At 40.2% G+C, this 23,110-nt stretch overlaps 1 protein-coding gene across 2 annotated transcripts in view; it reads right to left on the bottom strand.

The window, feature by feature from the left end:
- LOC132542530 (dual specificity testis-specific protein kinase 2-like) overlaps positions 1–22,860 on the bottom strand; it is a 50,688-nt gene extending 27,828 nt beyond the window's left edge. For both annotated transcript variants that reach the window (XM_060205077.1, XM_060205078.1), the window contains exon 1: positions 22,564–22,860. In XM_060205077.1, the coding sequence (XP_060061060.1) occupies positions 22,564–22,785 (222 nt within the window). In that variant the 5' untranslated portion in view covers positions 22,786–22,860. The remainder of the gene's footprint in view (positions 1–22,563) is intronic.
- Positions 22,861–23,110: the final 250 nt, after the last annotated feature.

The following is a 23,110-nucleotide window of genomic DNA, read 5'->3' as shown; positions in this document are numbered from 1 at the left end:
GGGGTTGAACTGATATGTGGAAAACTGGGAAATATTATTCATGTACAAACTACTGTGTTTTGCTGTCAACTGTAAACCATTAATCCCCTAATAAAGAAATTTCTAAAGAGAGAGAGAAACCATGGCACCAAGGTAACTCCGTGGATGTTGGAGTAGTACTCTGGTATCTCCCTCTTTCACTTTTTTATTACTATTATTAATCTTTATTTAATTATTGGCTAGAGACAGCTCAAAATTGAGAAGACAGGGAAAACAGAGTGGGGGGAAAGTCAGAGAGAGACACCTGCAGTACTGCTTTACCACTTGCAGGTACCACTTGCTTTACCACCTGCTTTTCCCCCTGCAGGTGGGGACCAGGAGCTTGAACCTGGGTACTTGCACAGTACATTCAACTAAGTGCACAGCCACCACCCAGCCCCAATTCCCCCTTTCTTTTCCTTTTTTTTTTTTTTTTTAAGGTCTGTGTATTTACTCTGGCACATGCAATGCCAGGAATCAAATTCAGAACCTCATGCTTGAGAAGGCAATATTTTATCCATTTTTCCATCTCCTAGACCATTGTTTCTCTTTTTCTCTCCTTTAACTTCACTTATCTCAATCTCTCAAATAAAAATACAGATTAAAATTTAGGCTGGGGGGAGGCTACTTAGTACTATGGCATATGTACAAGGCCCTAGAATCATTTCTCCATAGCACAGTTAAAAAAAAAAAGAGTAGGTGAGGTAGGAAAAAGTGGTCTAGGGAAATATATCTGCATAATGAAAAGCATGTAGATACAGTAAAATGTTCTACCTGATAAAATAATTCTTTGTTGTCACCTAGTGCTGAATTCAGCCCACAATCATATCTGCAAAATTCTTTTTACTAATCAGCAGCCTGACTTTCCACACTAGTTCTGGAGGAAATACCAAATATACTAAATATTGCCAAAAGTTACAGTCATACTTAAAGGTATTTATGTGACACAAATATAGACTCTCTTCTACAAAACTGCATTTTAAATACCCCAAAACTGGGGGCCTATTTGTAACAGCTCTTTCTCTGAAAACTTGTTTCCCAAAAAGGTTACAAAACCAGATAAATGCAACAAAGAAAACAAGAGGAAATTTAGCAAGAAGCAGTTTTGACAGGCAATAAAGATATGCAACGAAGAACATTTCTAAGGTACAGAATCCTTAAAAAAAAAAATACTTTTTTTTTGTTTTGTTTTGTTTTGTTTTGCCTCCAGGGTTATTGCCATGGCTCAGTGCCTACACCAGGAATCCACTGCTCCTGAAGACCATTTTTTCCCCTTTTGTTGCCCTTGTTGTTTTATCACTGTTGTGGTTATTATTATTATTGTTGTTGTTGCTGTCATTGGATAGGACAGAGAGAAATGGAGAGAGGAAGGGAAGACAGAGAGGGGGAGAGAAAGATAAGATACCTGCAGATCTGCTTCACCACTTATGAAGTGACTCCCCTGCAGGTGGGGAGCTGAGGGCTCGAACCGGGATCCTTACACCGGTCCTTCTGAAGGTTTCCAATCCTTACCTTTCTAGTATTCTCTATGTATATTATTTTCCTTCACTACTTGTGACACTAAAAACATTTTCTTCCAGCTAAAAAAAAAAAATGTATCCTATTCATATATAACACTGCGTTCTGGCTAGAAAAACATTTGTATTGATGCTAAAGATTACCTCAGTTATCTGAGTATCTGGATCCATTTAATTCTTAAATGACTAGTATGAGAAATACAAATAGGCAAACACACATACTACTACTACTACCACTACACACTTCTTAATCATGCATGTTTAAGAGTTGGGGATGGGATCCCAGAACTCACTATTTTGTCCCTCAGATAGCCTTGGTATATACTGACATCTCAGCCAAAGCAATTAACTCTGAAAACTGGTACAGCAGAAACATTTAACTTGTGGGGCTGAGCAGTGGCAAACCTGTTTAAGCACACACATTACCATGTGAGAGGACCTAGGCTCAAGGCCCCACTCCTCATCTGCAGGGGGAAGCTTCACAGATGGTGAAGCAGGTCTGTAGGTGTTTCTCTTCTCCCTCTCTCTCTTTCCCTTCCCTCTCAATTCCTAACTGTCCTATCAGGAGCCATGGATTTGTCATCAGCTACTGAGCCCTAACAATAACCCTAGTGGCAGAAAAACAAAATAAAATAAATGTTAATATGCTGTCTCCTAGCCTTCACGCTCAGGAAGAATTTGTACCACCTCACAACATCTTTGCAGTCCACTTAGTAGTCATCTTACAAAAACTATTATGGGGGGCCAGGCAGTAGCCCATCTGGTTAAGTACACACATTACAATGCACAAGCACCCAGGATCAAGTCCCTGGACCTTACCTGCAGGGGGAAGGTTTCATGAGTGGTGAAGCAGGGCATCAGGTGTCTCTCTGTCTTTCTTCCTCTGTATCTTCCCCTCCCTTTCAATTTCTGTCTCTGTCCAATAGTAAATAAATAAAAATATATTTTTTTAAAAAGAATCTTTTAAAAGCTATTACATGGGAGTCGGGCGGTGGCGCGGTGGGTTAAGCGCGCGTGGCGCAAAGCGCAGGGACGGGCGTAAGGATCCCGGTTCGAGCCCCCGGCTCCCCACCTGCAGGGGAGTCGCTTCACGGGCGGTGAAGCAGGTCTGCAGGTGTCTATCTTTCTCTCCCCCTCTCTCTCTGTCTTCCCCTCCTCTCTCCATTTCTCTCTGTCCTATCCAACAACAAAGCAACGTCAACAATGGCAATAATAACCGCAACGAGGCTGCAACAACTAGGGCAACAAAAAGGGGAAAAAATGGCCTCCAGGAGCGGTGGATTCATGGTGCAGGCACCGAGCCCAGCAATAACCCTGGAGGAGAAAAAAAAAAAGCTATTACATAGGGAGTCAGGCTGTAGCGCAGTGGGTTAAGCGCAGGTGGCTCAAAGCACAAGGACCAGAGTAAGGATCTCGGTTTAAGCCCTGGCTCCCCACCTGCAGGGGAGTCGTTTCACAGGTGGTGAAATAGGTCTGCAGGTGTTTATCTTTCTCTCCCCCTCTACCTTCCCCCTCCTCTCTCCATTTCTCTCTGTCCCATCCAACAACAATAATAAATATAACAATAAAACAAGGGCAACAAAAGGGAATAAATAGAATAAATATTTTTTAAAAAGCTATTACGTAAAACCCCCATGTCTATAGAGTTTAACTCTTCTCTGCCACAGAAGTTATTAAAACACATATAAATAATACTTACTAGAACAAAATAACAAGCAATACTTATGAAGACTTTTTTTTTCTTTTTTAAAAATGCAACACCAGGGAATTAACATTCAAGTAGGCTGCCTGGCCAAGTTTTTTCTTTATTTTTTCATTTTCTCCAAATATTTTTACTTATTTATTTTGGATAAGATAGAGGGAGTCAGGCAGTAGTGCAGTGGGTTAAGTGCACATGGAGCGAAGCACAAGGACTGGTAAGGATCTGGGTTCCAGCCCCCGGCTCCCCACCTGCAGGGGAGTCACTTCACAGGCGGTGAAACAGGTCTGCAGGTGTCTATCTTTCTCTCCCCTTCTCTGTCTTCCCATCCTCTTGCCAGCCATTTCTCTGTCCTATCTAACAACGACGACATCAACAACAACAATCACTACAACAACAAGGGCAACAAAAGGGAAAATAAATAAATATCAAAAAAAATTTTTTTAAGTTGAGAAGAGAGGGAGAGATAGAGATGGAAAGAGAGACAGACATCTTTAGCACTGTTTCACTGTTTGTGAAGCCTTCTCCCTACAAGTGGAGACTGGAGGCTTGAACCCGGGTCCTTGGGCACTGTAATGTATGCGCACAACCAGGAGTGCCATTGCCCAGACCCTCCAGGCCAAATATTTATAATCTACATCCTTAGAAAGGAAGAGAGGGAGTCGGGGGGTAGCACAGTGGGTTAAGCGCACAAAGTGTGAAGCACAAGGACTGGCACAAGGATCCCAGTTTGAGCTCCTGGCTCCCCACCTGCAAGGGGGACACTTCACAGGCGGTGAAGCAGGTCTGCAGGTGTTTGTTTTTCCTCCTCTCTGTCTTCCCCTCCTCACTCTATTTCTCTCTGTCCTATCCAATAACAGTGGCATCAATAGCAACAATAATAATAACCACGACAACCTTAAACAGCAAGGGCAACAAAAGGGAAAAATAAAATAGCCTCGAGGAGCAGTGGATTCATGGTGCACCCTGAAGATAAAAAAAAAAAAAAAAAAAAAAAAAGGAAAAGAGAGACGGGGGAAAATACAGAAAGAGTAAAGAGGGAGAAACACCAATGCTGCACATTGCATGGAGCCCTCCTCTAGCACTGTCCATACCACTCTCATATGGTGGCAAGGATCAAATCCAGTAAGATATATGTACCTTATGCCTGCTGAGCTATCTCCTGGCCCTGATGGACACATTTTTTACAGTGAGGTCTCAAGAGAAAACTAGAACAGCACAAACATAACAATGAAGTAAAATGCAGAGGCTCAAAAGTTGGTGCAGTGGATAAAGCATGAACTCATAAGTTAAAGGCCCCCACTTGGATCCCTGTCACCACAAGTAACAGAGTGATGCTCCAGTTCTCTCCCTATCCTTCTCACTGGCAAGGAAGGTAGGTAGGAAGGAAGGAAAGAATGGGAGGGATGAAAGGAGGGAGGGCAGGTCTAGTAGCTCACTTAGTGTGCTGCTTTGCCATTTGAGCAACCCAGGATCAAGCCCAGGCCCCACCACACTGAAAAGATTTTGTGCTGTGGCATCGTTCACTCTCTCTGCCAGAAAGAGGAGAAGAGAGATACTGAGAGGGAATCTTTGAGTAACTGTAGATTCCAGCTGCAAAAATTATCACATTTAAAAGAGAAAAGACAGGGTGGTGGCACACCTGGTTGAGTGCACATGTTACAACACACAAGTACTTGGGTTCGAGCCCCCAGTACCCACCTGCAGGAGGAAAACTTTTCAAGTGGTGAAGCAGGGGTGTAGGTGTCTCTCTGACTCTATCTCTCTCACTCTCTATTTCCCCTTACCCTCTTGATTTCTGGCTGTTTATATCCAATAAATAAAGACAATAAAATATTTTAATTAAAAATAAAAGAGGAAAACTCAGTCTCTTGCAAAAGTCATGTTACAGTTTGAGATTAAATATTATAGTCAGTTTGGACAGACACCACTGCAGTAACATCAGCATTGAGACCTTCTTGTTTTACAGACAGTTATCAAAGAACACAATTTCCTTATTTCCCAACCCAAGCAGGGAAAAAAAAAAAAAATCTCAGAATAAAATAGCATTCACACACTATAATGTTCCACTTGCTTTCTTTATACTACATGGCTAATATTACTACAGTCTACATGACAAAGTCCATGTGCACTAAATAATAAATTATATGTATAGTCACGATTGTGAATAATTCAACTTTTGAGTATCAGGCAGATGACAGCTACCTGGCTGACTTCTTTGTTTATGTCTACCTTATAGTTTGGTGTTTTTCTTTTTTTTTTTTTTTTTTTTTTTTACCAGAGCACTACTCAGCTCTGGCATATGGTGGTGCAGCAGATTGAGCCTGGGACTTTGGAGCCTCAGGCATGAAAGTCTCTTTGTATAACCATTATGCTATCTACCCCCACCCTAGTTTGGCATTTCTAAATAGTGCTGCAAATTTAGGAAAATATATCAGAGGAAGGAAGTGAGGACTTCATTCTTTCCTAACTAGGCGTATATTTTCCACACATATCGAAGAACTCAGGTTGAACTTTACTTTTATTTTTCTTAAAGATTTTATTTATTAATGAGAAAGATAGGAGGAGAGAGAGAGAGAGAAGGAATCAGATATCATTCTGATACATGTGCTGCCAGGGATTGAACTCGGGACCTCATGCTTCAGAGTCCAGTGCTTTATCCACTGCGCCATCTCCTGGACCACACAAGGTTAAAGTTTATAAGAATTATTTTATACTGTGGAGGAAGACTTTAGCTGCTGGCAGGAATGGTGCACAGACATCTATCATGGGGAGATAAGAAATTGTATTTATATGGTACCAATTGTCTTGTAAATCATTACTTCCCCCAATAAAATGATTAGGAAGTGCTTTATATAGACTTCCAGAAATAAAGCATAAATTATAGAAATGAAAAAGAACCTGTTTTTCCCTGTTAAAAATATTATTTGGTTTGTGTTTTTTTAATATCGTATTTATTCACTTATTTGGATAGAAACAGAGAGAAAATGAGATAGAGAGGGAGATAGAAAGAGAGATACCTGCAGCATTGCATCATTGCTTGTGAAGCTTTCCTTCTGCAAATGGGACTAGGGGCTTGAACCTGAATCCTTATACATGGTAAGATGTTGATTCAATGGGTGTACCATTACCCAGTCCATTTTCTCATTCTTTCTATCTTTGAGAGGGATAAACAGAGGAAAGACACCAAAGGATGGCTGTGCCATCCATAGTGCCCCCTCAGTGCTGCCCATGATACTCTCTTGTGGTGCAAAGACTGAAACACCAGGTATCTTACATCATAAAGCTCTAATGACTAAGCTATCTCCTAGCCCTCTATTTCCTTCTTATATACTGAATAGAAATTAGGTATAATATTCTATTTATCCATTATGCCGATAAGAATTTAAATTAAAATTTAAATTAAAGGTGGTGGTACTCCTGATTAAGTACACATTAATACACAGCATATCTGGGTTCCAGCCCCTGCTTCACACCTGAAAAGGGGATGGTTCATAAGTGGTGAATTAGATCTCCAGGCATATATATATCTCTCTCTCTCTCTCTCTCCTTCCTTCCCTCTGTCACTCTCTACCTCTTCCTCTTCTCTCAATTTCTTTCTGCCCTATCCAATAAAATGGAAAATATGGCCATCAGGCCCCAACGATAACCCTGGAGGAAAATAAAATGTAGCATTGCTTCAGCACTGAAGGTGGCACAGTGGGTAGAGTGCTGGATTTATAGGCATGAGGTTCTGAGTTCAATCCCTGACAGTAGGTATGCTAGAGTGATACTCTGGCTGCTTTTCTCTCTCCTATCTATCATCCATCCACCCACCCACTTACCCATCTATCCATCCATTCATCTATCCATCCATCCATCTTATCAGCTAAGTACCTATCTACCTATTATCTCTGATTTTTTTAAATTTTTTATTATCTTTATTTGTTTGTTGGCTAGAGATAGCCAGAAATTGAGAGGGAAGGGAGGTGATAAAGGAGAGAGACAGAGAGACACATGAAGCAGTGCCTCACCACTCACAAAGTTTTCCCCTTGCAGGTGGAACCGGGGGCTCAAACCCAGGTCCTTGTGCATTATAACATGCACTCAACCAGGTGTACCACCACCCAGCCTCACTATTATCTTTGTGGACTTCCAGAGGCAGCAGCAGCTGTGTTTCTCTCCTCTTCTCTCCTGGGTCAACTAGGAATACCAAAGGAGACCACCTGGGACCACAAAAAGACAGGACTAGAATGACTTCAGGAACCCACCAAATCACCGGAGAGTGCAAACACGTGTGGCTCGTGGACAAAGAGGCGCCTAAAGAGAGATTGAGCAGCTTGGAATAGTCCAGCAGTTTACCGGTTGAGGCACCACCTCCAGTCTGTTTTACCAACAAAAAGACTGCTGAAGGGAGGAGAGGACTCCCCTAAAATTATTCACCAAATGCAACTGCATTGTTACTGCCCTCAGAGGCTGGAGCAATGGGGGAGTGGGGGGAACGCCCTGTGCTGACAACAAAGAACAGAGAACTGACCAGGAAACTCAGGAAAAGATCTACACCTCGGTGGCCTAGTAGTGGGGCTATATAGTGGCAGCCTTTCCACATTGTTCTCCTGATTAGAACATGGTGAACAATGGCCTCAGAACCTACAGACTATAAATGGGACTTGTTTAGAAACTCATAGGGGCCAGCAGTGCTGCCCAGCCTGGCAGAGAAGAGCCCAGAGCTTTGGGTCCTTGGGGTGTGAGTCTCTTTGCATAACCACTGTGCTATCTCTCCCCCATCCTGCTTTATCTCTTGGTTAGGAGTGAGTGATTAAGCTAAGTAGCCTACTTATAGTTTAAAAGCCCTCAGGCTCCCATAGCCTACAAGGAAGAAAAAGAACAAAAGAGGCTTTAACAGCACTGTGCTCCAACTTGGGGATTGAAATAATATTGAAACAACTGTTAATTTCAACAACTGTGAACTCTTTAAGTACCTTATTTAGACACAAATTAATCCAGGCAAGTGTGATCAGTAATTTGAAAAGTACTGAGAGAGGGTCCTCATAATATACTATATAGAATGGTTAAACCAACAAGAAGAAATATTGGAGAAATGAACCAGGAAAAAAAATCAAGCTAAGAGCCCCCCAAAGGTTGAAGCACAAAATAATGATGTCAACATCCAAACACTAGTTAAGGAAATAGTCACAGGAGTGAGTAAAGAGTTTGAAAGAATTGTCACCAGAAATGCAGAAACAACAAATGAGACTCTGGAAGAAAACACTAATTATCTCATTATTATCTTTGTATGTTGCTCAGAAGATAAATTAAATCTTTTTTAAAAATGTATCATTGCTCTGAGGAAAGTAAAATCTGTACAAGTTGTAAAGAGGCATAAAGGAGAAAACAGTCAACCATGCTCTAGAAATTAATGGTAAAAAAAAAAAAGCCATCTGATTTCAGATAACCACCAAAATCAAATCACATCCAAAAAGTTACTGAATTGTCCTAATTTAACATGTCCTGTAAAACTTAAAGTAAGAAAATGCCATTGAAAACAACAAAAGCTACCATTTGCTTGATGACCTAGGCATTGTATACGGAACTATCTTTATGTCACTTTATCCTTCCAACACTACAAAGTGGGTATTGTCATAAAGGAACACTGAAAAGAACAAACTTTGTACTCACCTTAGGTTCAAATTTCTCCATCAAGTATCCCTCTTTCTTTCACTCACACACAAACACACATACACTCTTACCTCCCTTATTATTACTATTCACACTCCTTGGCCAGCTCTTCCTCTATTGAATCATTTTTTTAACTTTTTTTTAAATACTGTATTTATTTATTAATGACAAAAATAGGGGGACAGAGAGAACCAGAAATCACTCTAGTACATGTGCTGTGGGGATTGAACTTCGGACCTTATGGTAGAGAGTCCAGTGCTTTATCCACTGTATAATCTCCCAGACCTCCCTCTGTTCAATCTTTAAAATTGGAGTTCCCCAATGTTTGGTTCCAGTTTATTCTATTTACATTAATAATTTTACTCAGACTCACAGCCTTAGTTATTCTCTTAGTCACTTTTGTTTTTAAAGATTTATTTATCAATGAGAGATAATCGAAAGAGAACCAGAGAATTCCTGCAAGCACATGTGATGCCAGGGAATCGAACTTGGGACCGATGCTTTTTTAAGTTTAGAACTCTAGGCCTTGTGCTACCTCCCAGACTGCTCTAGTAATCACTGTTAAATCCACATTTTCAAGCTAGATATGTTTCTGAACTCTAGATCTTTATAAGCAATTGTTTACTGATCCATGTATAAATCTTACAAGCACCCCTCACTTTGATTCAAAACTGAAAACATCAAATATGCCTCTCTTTCAGGACTCAAACATCCAACTACCATACTTAAAATATTTTTTATTCGGGAGTTGGGAGGTAGCACAGTGGGTTAACGCCAAGTGGTGCAAAGTGCAAGGACCGGCTTAAGGATCCCAGTTCGAGCCCCCAGTTCCCCACCTGCAGGGGAGTCACTTCATAGGTGGTAAAGCAGGTTTGCAGGTGTCTTTCTCTCACCCTCTTTGTCTTCCCCATTTCTCTCTGTCTTATCTAACAATGATGACATCAATAACGCCAACAATAACTACAACAACAATTAAAAAACGGGCAACAAAAGGGAAAATAAATAAATAAATAAAAAAGAAACTTCCCTATTGGGAGTCAGGCGGCAGCGCAGCAGGTTAAGCACAGGTGGCGCAAAGCGCAAGGACTAGCGTAAGGATCCCGGTTCGAGCCCCTGACTCCCCACCTGCAGGTGTCTTTCTCTCCTCCTTTCTGTCTTCCTCTCCTCTCCCCATTTCTTTCTGTCCTATCCAACAACAACAACGACATCAATAACAACAACAATAAAACAAGGGTAACAAAAGGGAATATATAAATAAATAAATATTTAAAAAAAGAAACTTCCCTATTGGGGGTCTGATGATAGTGCAGCAGGTTAAGCACACGTGGCGCTAAGTGCAAGGACCAGCATAAAGATCCTGGTTTGAGCCCCGGCTCCCCACCTGTAGGGGAGTCTCTTCACAGGTGGTGAAGCAGGTCTGCAGGTGTCTATCTTTCTCTCCCCCTCTCTCTGTCTTCCCCTCCTCTCTCCATTTCTCTCAGTCCTATCCAACAATGACAACATCAATAATAACCACAACAACAGTAAAAAACAAGGGCAACAAAAGGGGGGAAAAAAGCAAATAATAAAAAAGAAAAAGAACTTTCCTATTGTTTAATCCCTCTAGGATTAGGGACTAAATTATTTTTGAAGTGCAGAAGGTGGGAGTTCTGACTCTTGTAATTGCTTCTCTGGTGGACATGGGTTGATCTATTTCCCCAGCCTGTTTCTTTTATTTTTTTTTACATTTATTTATTTTCCCTTTTGTTACCCTTGTTGTTTATCATTGTTGTTGTTGCTCTCATTGTTGTTGGACAGGACAGAGAGAAATGGAGACAGTAGGGGAAGACAGAGAGGGGGAGAGAAAGATAGACACCTGCAGACCTGCTTCACCAACTGTGAAGCTACTCCCCTGAAGGTGGAGAGCTGGGGGCTCGAACTGGGATCCTTATGCCGGTCCTTGCGCTTTGTGCCACCTGCACTTAACCCCTGAGCTATGCCCAACTCCCCAGCCTGTTTCTTCTTTCCATAGTGGGGTAGGGCTCTGGAGAGGTGAGGTTCTAGGAAGCACTGGTGAGGTCATCTGTCCAGGAAAGTCAGGATGGAATCATAGTAGCATCTGCAACTTTGTGGGTGAAACCTCCGGGGGTTCGAACCGGGATCCTTATGCCCGTTCTTGTGCTTTGCACCACGTGCGATTAACCTGCTGCCCTACCGCCCTCCCAATAGGGAAGTTTCTAATGGAGAGGATGGAATACAGAACTCTGGTGGTGGGAACTATGTGGAATTATACCTCTATTATCTTACAGTCTTGTAAATAATTATTAAATCACTAATAAAAAAGAAGATGGAATCATCACAAGGTAAAAATAAAAATATATATTTCATTCCTCTTTCATATCACTATCAAAGCACAAGGACGGTGTTAGTTGTATTCAATCATTGACTAAATGCTACAGACAATGCCTTCTAAATTATTGATCTTTATTTTAAAATAGATAGGTATGAAGAGAGAGGGAAAGAGAAAGAGAGGGACTACAGCACAAAGATTCCTTCAATGCATGGGAACCAGGCTCAAAGCTGGGTCACACACAGAGCAAATCTATTTCACCCCCCCACCACCACCACCATGAACATACCTACCACAGCTCACACATCACACCTTTCACTTGAACTATATTACATTGTTATTTTTAATGGTTTTTAAATTTTTGTTTATTTTTGCAGGAGAAAGAACAAGAGAGAGAATATGAGAGAGACTGACCAACCAGAGCACAATTCCAGCATATACTGAGCACTGAATTTGCAGATTTGACACTCTCCCACTAATCTACCTCCTGACACAAACTGAATCTGTTCTTACCAACTCCAATTCATTTGCTATCTTGTTGTTTATGGTCAGTCTCTCTCTCTTTTAACAAAGCATATCAGAATACATCACACCATGCTTAGTAGCTAGTCTTTTTTTAAGGGAGAAGGCCAGTAGAAACTTCTTTTTAAAAAACATTTCATTTATTTATTTATTTATTTATTTATAATGAGAGAGATACAGAGAGAGAGAACAACCTCTGGCTTATGATGGTGCTGGAGATTGAACCTGGAACCTTAGAGCCTCAGTCATAAAAATCTTTTGCATAAGCATTATGCTGTCTCTCCAGCTGTAGCTAGTCTCTTTAAGTTAAAGTCTATAAAATTCTTAGAGGGGTCAGAAAAATAGTCATGCAAGTTCAAGCGCTGACACTATATGGAAGGTGCTATGGCAACAGAAGAAGCTCTGATTTTGTGGTTATCTCTCCTTTCTCCCTTTTCCTGAGTGAAAAGTGGCTCAGAGTGGTAAAATCACACATACGCAAGGCCTAATTCCACAAAATTAGCTAACTGCCACCTCTCCAGATTCAAAGGAGGTCTCGAAACTTTTCATCAGGCTCAACCTGACGCTGTTGACTGGCTACGGAAGAAGGGCAAACGCTAGAAGAAGCTAATTAATTAACAGATGGTGAAGTCTCTGTATCAATACTCTCCGTTTCCACTGCACCATTACCTTATTTCATAGTAATCTCCCTTTGGTCATCTGCTCTAGCCATTCTAGACATTGAGATGCACAATTAGACCTCAGGTTTTATTCATCTAAGCCCACAAATACACTTTCCCTTCTGTCTGGAGTGCACCTTTCCAATCTATATCTTCACTTGGCTATCTACTCACACCTCAGGTCTCCATTTAAGCTTGACTTCTCAGGAAGATCACCTGTCCTCTCTAACTTACATCATGGCTTTTTGTACTAGAAGTGCAAGCTGGCAGGAAGAGGTGGTGGCACACCTGGTTGAGCACACATGCTACAATGCTCAGGGACCCAGGTTCAAGCCCCTTGTCCCCCACCTTCAGGGGGAAGGTTTTGAGAGCGGTGAAGCAGGTCTGCAGGTGCCTCTCTGTATCCCTCTCTCTCCTCTTCTTGATTTCTGGCTGTCTCTATGCAATAAATAAATAAAGATAAAAAATGAATGCTAGGAATGCAGGCTGCATGTGACAGAAGATTCTAGACTGATCCTCATGAGTTCTGCCTTTTAGTGTTCATGACTGGTAAAAATATGAAGCCCTCATTTCAGGAACCTGCAGGGAGTGAGTGCTGCCAACAACCACACCATCTTTTTTTTTTTTTTTTTTTTTTCACCAGAGCACTGCTCAGCTCTGGCTTATGGTGGTACAGGGGATTGAACTTGGGACTTTGGAGCCTCAGGCATGAGAGTCTCTTTGCATAATTATTATGCTATCTACCCCTGCCCTCTTTTTTTTTTTTTAGTAATGATTGACAAGGTTGTGGGATAAGAGGGATACAATTCCCACCACCAGAGTTGTGTATCCCATCCCCACCATTGGAAGTTTACCTATTATTTATCCCTCTGGTAATAGGGACCAAAGATCTTTATGTGGTACAGAAGATGAAGGTCTGGCTTCCGTGACTGCTTCTCTGCTGGACATGGTCATCGACAGGTTGAACCATACCGCCAGCAACCACATAATCTTAATAAAATATCCTTCCTGGTTGAGTCTCAGATAAGGCTACAGCCTCAGGGAGTTGGGCAGTGGGTTAAGTGCACGTGGTGCAAAGTGCAAGGACCTGTGTAAGGATCCCAGTTCGAGTCCCCAGCTTCCCACCTGCAGGGGAGTTGCTTCACAGGTGGTGAAGCAGGTCTACAGGTGTCTCTCTCTCCACCCCCCCCCGTCTTCCCCTCCTCTTTCCATTTCTCTCTGTCCTATCCAACAATGACAACATCAGTAACAACAATAATAACTACAATAACCATAAAAAACAAGGGCAACAAAAGGAAAAATAAATATTTAAAAAAGACTACAGCCTCATGTAGTCTCAGCTAACATCCTGATTACATATTTGTTTTGTTGTTGTTTAGTTTTTTAATTTATTATTTGCTGGATCTAGGACAGAGAGAAATCAAGGGGGGGAGATAGCAAGGGAGAGAAACAGATACCTACAACACTGCTTCATGGCTCATGAAACACTCCCCCTGAGGTTGGGGACCAAGAGCTTGAACCTGTATTATTACACATTGTAACATGTATGCTCAAACAGGTGCACCACCATCCAGCCCCCAAGATTTGTAAGACCTTGAAACAGAGGGTCCAGCTAAGTCACACTCAGACTCCTGAACCACAGGAAGAAATATAATATGGATTCTTTTAAACCACTACAATCATGGTGAAAACTGTTCTTAGCAACAAACAACTAATAAACAATGCTTCTCTTTGTATTAATATTTCTCTTGTAGTAAATATAATCAGATTATAAATTCCACAAGTCTTAATTACTACTCTTTCTCAACACTTAGCACATTGCTTGACTTACAGAAGGACAGAAATATACTGAATAAATTAATGAATGGGAGGGTGAATCAACCTGTCAATGCCCATGTCCAGTGGAGAAGCAATTATAGAAGTTAGAATTCCCACCTTCTGCGCTTCAAAAAGAATTTTTGTTCATGCTCCCAGAGGGATAAACAAAAGGGAAGTTTCCAATGGTGAGGATGGAACACAGAACTCTGGTTGTAGGAACTGTATGGAATCATTATCTTACAATTTTGTAAATCATTATTACATCACTAATAAAAATTTTAAAAGATATGTGAGATAACTTTAAAGTGAAAGGGGAGGAAGAAATGAAAAGATGCTATTCAAGCAAAGAACTGAAACTAACAGTTTTTAAAAGATTCTCTTAAATGTATTTTTATATATGTTTATACATAAATTATATAATACACACATATATCAGACATTTACACAATAATTTACAATTATATAATACATTACACACATAGTCCTCTGTGTCTCTTTAAATGATGTCATTTTCTCTCTAGTACTTTTTAATTTTTCCTACATCATTCTTTGGTTTCTAATCCTTATCACATGTAATACCTTGATTTTCCTTAACTTGGTGTTTATTTTTGAAATTATTTTGTCCTTTTTTTTAATTCCTTTACTGAGTTCTACCAATACCAGTTTTTATTTACCCCTCCCTTTTGACTAGCAACCACCTCCAGATATCTTCCTTTAACACAAGTATTTTTCTTTGCCATGCTCCTTATGTGAGTTAAAATTCACTCCACAATATTGTCTTCTCTGCAACAACTTTTCCTATTTTATTTTCTTCACATACTGGAGATCATTTCTATTTTTCTTATAATATCATTATCTTGCCTGAGTATTATATATTCAACTTTTCTATTATTTACATTTGAATGAGATGGTTTTCCTGGTACAAACTACTGTAAGAATTATCTTAGGGGGGACCGGGTGGTAGCATAGTGGGTTAAGTGCATATGGCGTGAAGTGCACAGACTAACATAAGGATCCGGGTTCAAGCCCCCAGTTCCCCACCTGCAGTGAGGTTGTATCACAAGTGGTGAAGCAGGTTTGCAGTTGTCTATCTTTCTCTCCCCCTGTCTTCCCCTCCTCTCTCGATTTCTCTGTACTATCCAACAACAACAATAACAATAACAACAACAACAACAAGGGCAACAAAAAATGAGGAAAAATAACTGGAGGCAAAAAAAAAAAGTGAGTGGAAGACATCTCACACAGCGGAGCATTTGCTTTACCATGTATAAAGGCCTGCATTTGAGCCCTGGTATTATAAGGAACAACAACAACTTGGAAGGCACCAGTGGAGCTCCTGGTGGTGATACAGTGCTATGGTATCTCTACTACCTTCTCTCTCTCTTGCTAAATAATAAAAAGAAAAAAGTTCACATTCCTCAACGTGAAATCAACTATCAAGCTTTCTTTCACTATCCAAAGCAAAAGTCCTTGTGTTTTTTAACTGCATAATTATCATCTTCTATACCAGAAGTCAAATATTTCCTTTTATTGCCACTAGTATTTGTATTTAGCCTAACCTTTAAAGCTCTGTAATCATCTGTACTTTGTAATTCAGAGATAAAAACGAACCATCATCAAGTTGTGCACTACACATTTATTGGACCAGAGGCTGACAAACTCTTACTGTAAAGAATCAGACAGATAGTAAATATCTTTGCCTTGAAGGAACATATGGTCTCGGTTGCAAATACAATCATAGCACAAAAGCAGTAATAGAAAAAAATATTAACAAATAGAAGTGTATTCTTTTTTTAAAACCTTTTTATATTTATTTATTTTCCCTTTTGTTGCCCTTGTTTCTCATTACTGTTGTAATTATTGTTGTTGTTACTGATGTCGTAGATAAGAGAGAGAAGGGGAACAGAGAGGGGGAGAGAAAGATACCTGTAGACCTACTTCACCACTTGTGAAGTGACTCCCCTGCAGGTGGGGAGCCGGGGGCTGGAACCTGGATCCTTACGCCAGTCCTTGTGCTTTGTGCCACGTGCGCTTGATCCGCTGTGCTACCGCCCAACTAAGGAAATTCTATTTACAAAAACAGAAGGCGAGGCAGATTTGTTGTGAAGACTGACATGTACCCAACTAAACTATGTACCTGGCAATTACACATGAGAATAAATAAAAACACAAGTCCTTTCTTTCCCAATGAGAATGCTCTTACCATGAAATTAACTAATTACATTCTAAATCACCATAAGATACAATTAACTAGCTTCCTTCTGTTTAGGCATTCATAATGACATAATGTAAGATCCTACTGCCTTTAATAAAGAATAAAAACTATCAGAATCAAGTTCAGAACTGAAATTTCTATTATACATATTATACAGAAAGCCTGATCCAAAACATTTAAATAAGAACTTTATGTTTATGAACTTTATTGAAACATAGCCACAATCTAGTATATATATCTCTCATTAAAATAAAAACAAGGGGGTCGGGCGGTGACGCAGTGGGTTAAGCGCATGTGGCGCAAAGCGCAGGGACCCGCATAAGGATCCCAGTTCGAGCCCCCGGCTCCCCACCTGCAGGGGAGTTGCTTCACAGGCAGTGAAGCAGGTCTGCAGGTGTCTATCTTTCTCTCCCCTTCTCTGTCTTCCCCTCCTCTCTCCATTTCTCTCTGTCCTATCCAACAACGAATTGCGTCAACAAGGGTAATAATAATAACCACAACGAAGCTACAACAAGGGCAACAAAAGAGGGAAAAAAATGGCCTCCAGGAGCGGTGGATTCATGGTGCAGGCACCGAGCCCAGCAATAACCCTGGAGGAGGGGAAATAAATAAATAAATAAATAAAAAAATATAAAGAAATAAAAACAAAACTTTGTTTCTTGGGAGTCTGGCAGTAGTGCAGTGAGTCAAGAGCACGTGGCACGAAGCGCAAGGACTGGCGTAAGGATCCCAGTTCAAGCCCTGGCTCCCCACCACAGAAAGAAAGGGAGTTGCTTCACAGGCGGTGAAGCATGTCCGCAAGTGTCTGTCTTTCTCTCCCCCTCTCTGTCTTCCCCTCTTCTCTCCATTTCTCTCTGTCCTATCCAACAATGAAGAAAATAACACAAGGGCAACAAAATGGAATAAATAATTTAAAAAAAAAAAAAACTTTTTTTTTTTGCCTCCTGGGTTATCTCTGGGGCTCAGTGCCAGCACTACAAATCCATTGCTCCTGGAGGCCATTTTTTCCATTTTATTGGACAGAGAGAGAAGTTGGGGGGAGGTAAAGCAAACGTTATAGTGAGCAAAAATCTAGGTTCAAGCCCCCAGTCTCCACCTGCAGGGGGAAAGCTTTGCTAGTGTTGAAGCAGTGTTGCAGGTATTCCTCTCTCTCTCTCTCTCTCCCTCTCTATCTCCCCCTACCCTCTCAATTTCTGGCTGTTTCTATTATATATATCCCAGGAGACGGCTAATTGGATAAAATGTATACCTTACCATGCATCAGATCCTGGGTTCAGACCCAGCAAGACATGGGAGCGCCATGGACAGCACTAAAGGAACTACTGGAGTCCCATGGCAGAAAAAAGAGGGAAGGAAATTAACTGCTCCATCTTCTCCTTGTCGGGAAAAGCAAAATATTTCCCAGCATCCCAACAGATTTTCATTTACAGCTACTTTGGAAGACAGGTGATTTCTTGTAACTGTATTCTTATAACACAAAATAGTTATCATATTCCAAAAATTAATTTAATCACTTGCACCACCATAAGTCAGAGCTGAGCACTGCTCTAGTTTAAAAAAAAAAAAAAAGAAAGAAAAGAAAAGAAAAGAAAAGAGAAAAGGGAAAAAAAGGAGGGGATGGCCTGGTGGTATAAGGACTTGGGCTTGTGGTCCGGGAGGTGGAGCAGTGATTAAGCTTTGCACTCTGAAGCATGAGGTCCCAAGTTCGAGCCCCGGCAGCACATGTGCCAGAGTGATATCTGGTCTTTCTCTCTCCTCCTATCTTTATCATAAATAAATAAAATCTAAAAAAAAAAAAAAAAAAAAAGGACTTGGGCTTGAGCCCCTGCTCCCGACCTATAGGTGGGGACACTTCATAGCAGTGAAACAAATACTGCAGGTCCCTCTCTAGATAGCTAGCTTGCTATTTCCCTCTCTCTTCTCAATTTCTCTGTCCTATTCAATAAAATAGAAAGAGAAAGGGACCCGGGCAGTAGCACAGCGGGTTAAGCGCAGGTGGCGCAAAGCGCAAGGACCAGCTTAAGGATCCCGGTTCGAGCCCTCTTCCCCCCCCCTCCCCACCTGAAGGGGAGTCGCTTCACATGTGGTGAAGCAGGTCTGCAGGTCTCTCCCCATCTTCCCCTCCTCTCTCCATTTCTCTCTGTCCTATCCAACAACAATGACATCAATAATAACTACAACAATAAAACAACAAGGACAACAAAAGGGAATAAATAAGTATTTAAAAAAAGAGTGCTAAAAAAATAGAAAGAGAAAAAGGAAAAAAATGGCTGCTGGGAACAGTGGATTCACAGTGCAGACACTGAGCTCCAGCAATAACCCTGTTGGGGGGGGGGAGATTTTAACACTTCTATCTACACACACAAAAAAAATACAGATACTTACAGCAGCTTTAGTCACAACTGCCCAAACTTGAAAGTAACCAAGTAATCAAGAAGTCTTTCAGTGAGTGCGGAAAATCCAAACACCTGAATAGTCAGTGCAAAAAAAAAAGGGGGGGGCGGGTTAGGCGGTAATGCAGCGGGCTAAGCGCACGTGGCGCAAAGCCCAAGGACAGCTTAACCCAGTTGGAGCCCCAGCTCCTCACCTGCGGGGGTGGTGGTGGGGGGGGTGTTTCAACTCACAAGCGGTGAAGCAGGTCTCTAAGTGTCTATCCTTCTCTCCCCCTCCCACCCCACCCCCCGTCTTCCCCTCCTCTTTCCATTTCTCTCTGTCCTATCCAACAACATCAATGGCAACAATAACAATGACAACAAGGGCAACAAAATGGGAAAAATGGCCTCCAGGAGCAGTGGATTCATAGTGCAGGCACCAAGCAATAACCCTGTAGGCAAAAAAAAAAAAAAGACAGCGGTGCTCTGATTTAAAAAAAAAAAAACAAAAAACTACCAAACTATAAAGACACAGAAAACTTAAATGCATATTTCTAAGTGAAAGAAGGCAATCATAAAAGGCCACATATTATCTGATCTCAATCTTATGATAGTTTCAATAAAGGCCAAACTAAGAAGACAGTAAAAAGGTTAGTTGTTTTTACCAGTCCAAAGATGAAAGAAGGATGAGTATACACAATACAAAGGTTTTTTAGAACAGTGAAGCTATTCTCCGTAACATAAGAATGGTATATATATATATCATTACACACTTATCAAAATGCACACCAAGAGTGAACTCTAATATAAACTATGGACTTTGGATGATATTGATGGGTCAATGTAGGTTCATCCCTTGTAACCAATAAACCACTCTGATGAGGATGTTTATAGTTGGGGAGGCTATATGTGTGACAAATAAGAGGAATTTTAGTGTTACAATTCCTGCTTAATTTTGTTCTGTAGCTAAACAAAATGCTCTCTCTCTCCATACACACACACATATATTTATATATATTTTTTAATTTAATTAATTTATTTATTTTCCCTTTTCTTGCTTGACATTGTTGTGATTATTGTTATTGATGTTGTTGTTGTTGGATAGGACAGAGAGAAATGGAGAGAGGAGGGGAAGACAGAGAAGGGGAAAGAAAGACATCTATAGACCTGCTTCACCGCCTGTGAAGTGACTCCCCTACAGGTGGGGAGCCAGGGGCTCAAACCGGGATCCTTATACCGGTCCCTGTGCAGCATGTGCTTAACCTGCTGTGCCACCGCCCGACTCCTATATATATATATATTTTTTTTTTTTTTTTTTTTTAATTTACTTCTCCCAGGCCAGGGAGATAAGCAGTGGAAGCAAATCAGACTTTCATGCAAGAGGTCCCACATTCAATCTCAGGCATTTCAATGTAGTTGTTTTTTTTTTTTAATTATTTATTTTCTCTTTTGTTGCCCTTGTTTTTTTATAGTTGTAGTTATTATTGTTGTTGTTATTGATATCATCGTTAGATAGGACAGAGAGAAATGGAGAGAGAAGAGGAACGGAAAGATATTCACTGCCTGTGAAGCAACTCCCCTACAGGTGGGGAGCCAGGGACTCATACTGGGATCCTTATGCTGGTCTTTGCGCTTTTCGCCACGAGCGCTTAACCGGCTGCGCTACCGCCAGACTCCCTGTAGTTGCTTGGTTTTTTTTTTTTTTTTTTTAGTGATATAATGGCTTATCAAATTATCTTTTCTTTTTAAACCAGAGCACCACTCAACTCTGGCTTATGTTAGTAAACTAGCTCCAAAAAAGTAACTTTTTCTATATTAAGCTCCTAGAACTTTAATGATTTTAATTCTTGTAGTTGAATTTTTCATTTGGAATTTGTCATGGTACGAAGTGTAGATTATTTGTATCTCTATATACCACATATGAATGAAATGATATGGAGTCTGTGTTCCTCCTTCTGACTTACTTCACTAAGCATAATACCCTTAAAATATAGCTTCAACTTTATTGGTTTGCCATATGGCCACCTACTTTTCTCTAATATCATTGATTTTATGTTATTTTTAGCTTTTCTTCACTAGTCGAAATTAGCATATGTATTTGAATTATTTTCTATTTTATCCTGAGTCTATCTATTCAACTGGCATTCACATGAGAGGGCTTAGGAGACAGCATAATGATTCTGAAAATGATTTTCATATCATGCTTGAGCATCCGAGGTCCTAGGTTCAGTCCCCAGCACCATCATAAACCAGAGCTTAGCAGTGCTCTAATCTTTCTCTCTCTGTCTCTCTTGTATATTAATAATATATTTTTTGAGGAATTCAATAATAAAAAATGAAATTTAAAATCTACCATGGTGAAAAAGGACAACTAAAAACTGCATTTAGTGAACTTGGAAAAAAAAAAAAAAAAGTAACCAATCCATTTCTAAGACCTTAGGAGAACTATGGCAGTTACCCTTGAGGGAAAATTTGGTGGTGGGAGGAATGTGGAACTACACACCTATTATCTTATAAATCATTAATTAAAATATTTAAACAAATTCCATTTTAAAAAATGCATTTAGATTGGTTCTCAGCCTTTTGGCTAAGATCAAGTATAGTAAAAATGCATTTAGACTATTTAAACAATTAGCTAACCAACTAGGTTCAAACAGAGTTATGCAACATTGTGGTGCAGTGCACAAACCTACGTGAGCTATTTTATTGGCCCTGTCATGTACTATTTTTATAACTAAAAGAAAATACCTCACAATGTAACCTATTTGAAGGAGATACGAGACTATACCGCCTGTGACAACAAAAATTTTGTTTTATTTTTTTTAATTGGGGAATTAATGTTTTACATTCAACAGTAAGTACAATAGTTTGTACATGCATAACATTCCCCAGTTTCCCATTTAACAATACAACCCCCACTAGGTCCTCTGAATCCTTCCTGGACTTGTATTCTCCCCCCAACCACCCACCCCAGAGTCTTTTACTTTGGTGTGATACGCCAATTCCATTTCAGGTTCTACTTGTGTTTTCTTTTCTGATCTTGTTTTTCAACTTCTGCCTGAGAGTGAGATCATCCCATATTCATCCTTCTGTTTCTGACTTATTTCACTCAATATGATTTTTTCATCCAAGATCGGCTGAAAACAGTGAAGTCACCATTTTTTACAGCTGAGTAGTATTCCATTGTGTAAATATACCACAACTTGCTCAGCCACTCATCTGTTGTTGGACACCTGGGTTGCTTCCAGGTTTTGGCTATTACAAATTGTGCTGCCAAGAACATATGTGTACACAGATCTTTTTGGATGGATGTGTTGGGTTCCTTAGGATCTATCCCCAGGAGGGGAATTGCAGGGTCATAGGGTAGGTCCATTTCTAGCCTTCTGAGAGTTCTCCAGACTGTTCTCCTCAGAGGTTGGACCAATTGACATTCCCACCAGCAGTGTAGGAAGGTTCCTTTGACCCCACACCCTCTCCAGCACTTGCTGCTGTTACCTTTTCTGATGTACGACATTCTCACAGGAGTGAAGTGGTATCTCATTGAACAACAAAAATTTTGTAAAATAACTTTTGCTCAGTAAAACAAAAAATAAATTTAAAAAACTAAGAAATAAATTTTTAAAAAAATAAGAAACTACTTGAGAACCACAGCACCCTAGTTAGGGAAAGCCTCTGGCCTAATTAAACACAATTATCACTCTGTAATGAAGCCTGACCATCAACAAGATATATGAGAAAAGCTGAGATATCGCTTACCTTGAACACTTCAGAGAAGAAGCCAGACCCTATTTTTTCACATGTGAAGTCATCTAATCGTGTGAGTCTGGAAAAGGCACTTATAAGGGCTCGATAGGAAGATGGCCAAACTCTTCCCATCTGGGTCAGATTCCCATCTCCTCCACCACCTCCTTCGAAATCTTCAAGACGTTCCACACGTGGAGGAAATCCTGCAATTGAATTCCGTTTGCTCCGATCCATAGTCTCAACAATCAATTTTTTCTTCTTTTAAGAAGGAACTCCACACATAATAAATTCTTGTTGAATAAATTCTTCTTATTGTTTGACACTAAACAAAAAAATCAAAAAGACATTCCATTAAAACTGTTAAAGTATGAAATCTTTTGAACTATAAAATGAACTATAATATGAAATGTTTTCTCCTTTAAAAAATGCTTCTTTAACATTCTAGTTCCTGATTTTCAGATCTAAAAAACACTTTTTGCTTTTACTTTAATAAAAAAAAAATTTTTTTAAATACTGGTTTTTGTTTGTTTGTTTGTTTCCTACAGCACTGCTCAGTTCT

Source organism: Erinaceus europaeus, chromosome 13 (genome assembly GCF_950295315.1).
Source record: "Erinaceus europaeus chromosome 13, mEriEur2.1, whole genome shotgun sequence".
NCBI lineage: Eukaryota > Metazoa > Chordata > Mammalia > Eulipotyphla > Erinaceidae > Erinaceus > Erinaceus europaeus.
Note: the sequence above shows the minus strand (reverse complement) of the source record. Positions and strands in the feature narration are given on the sequence as shown.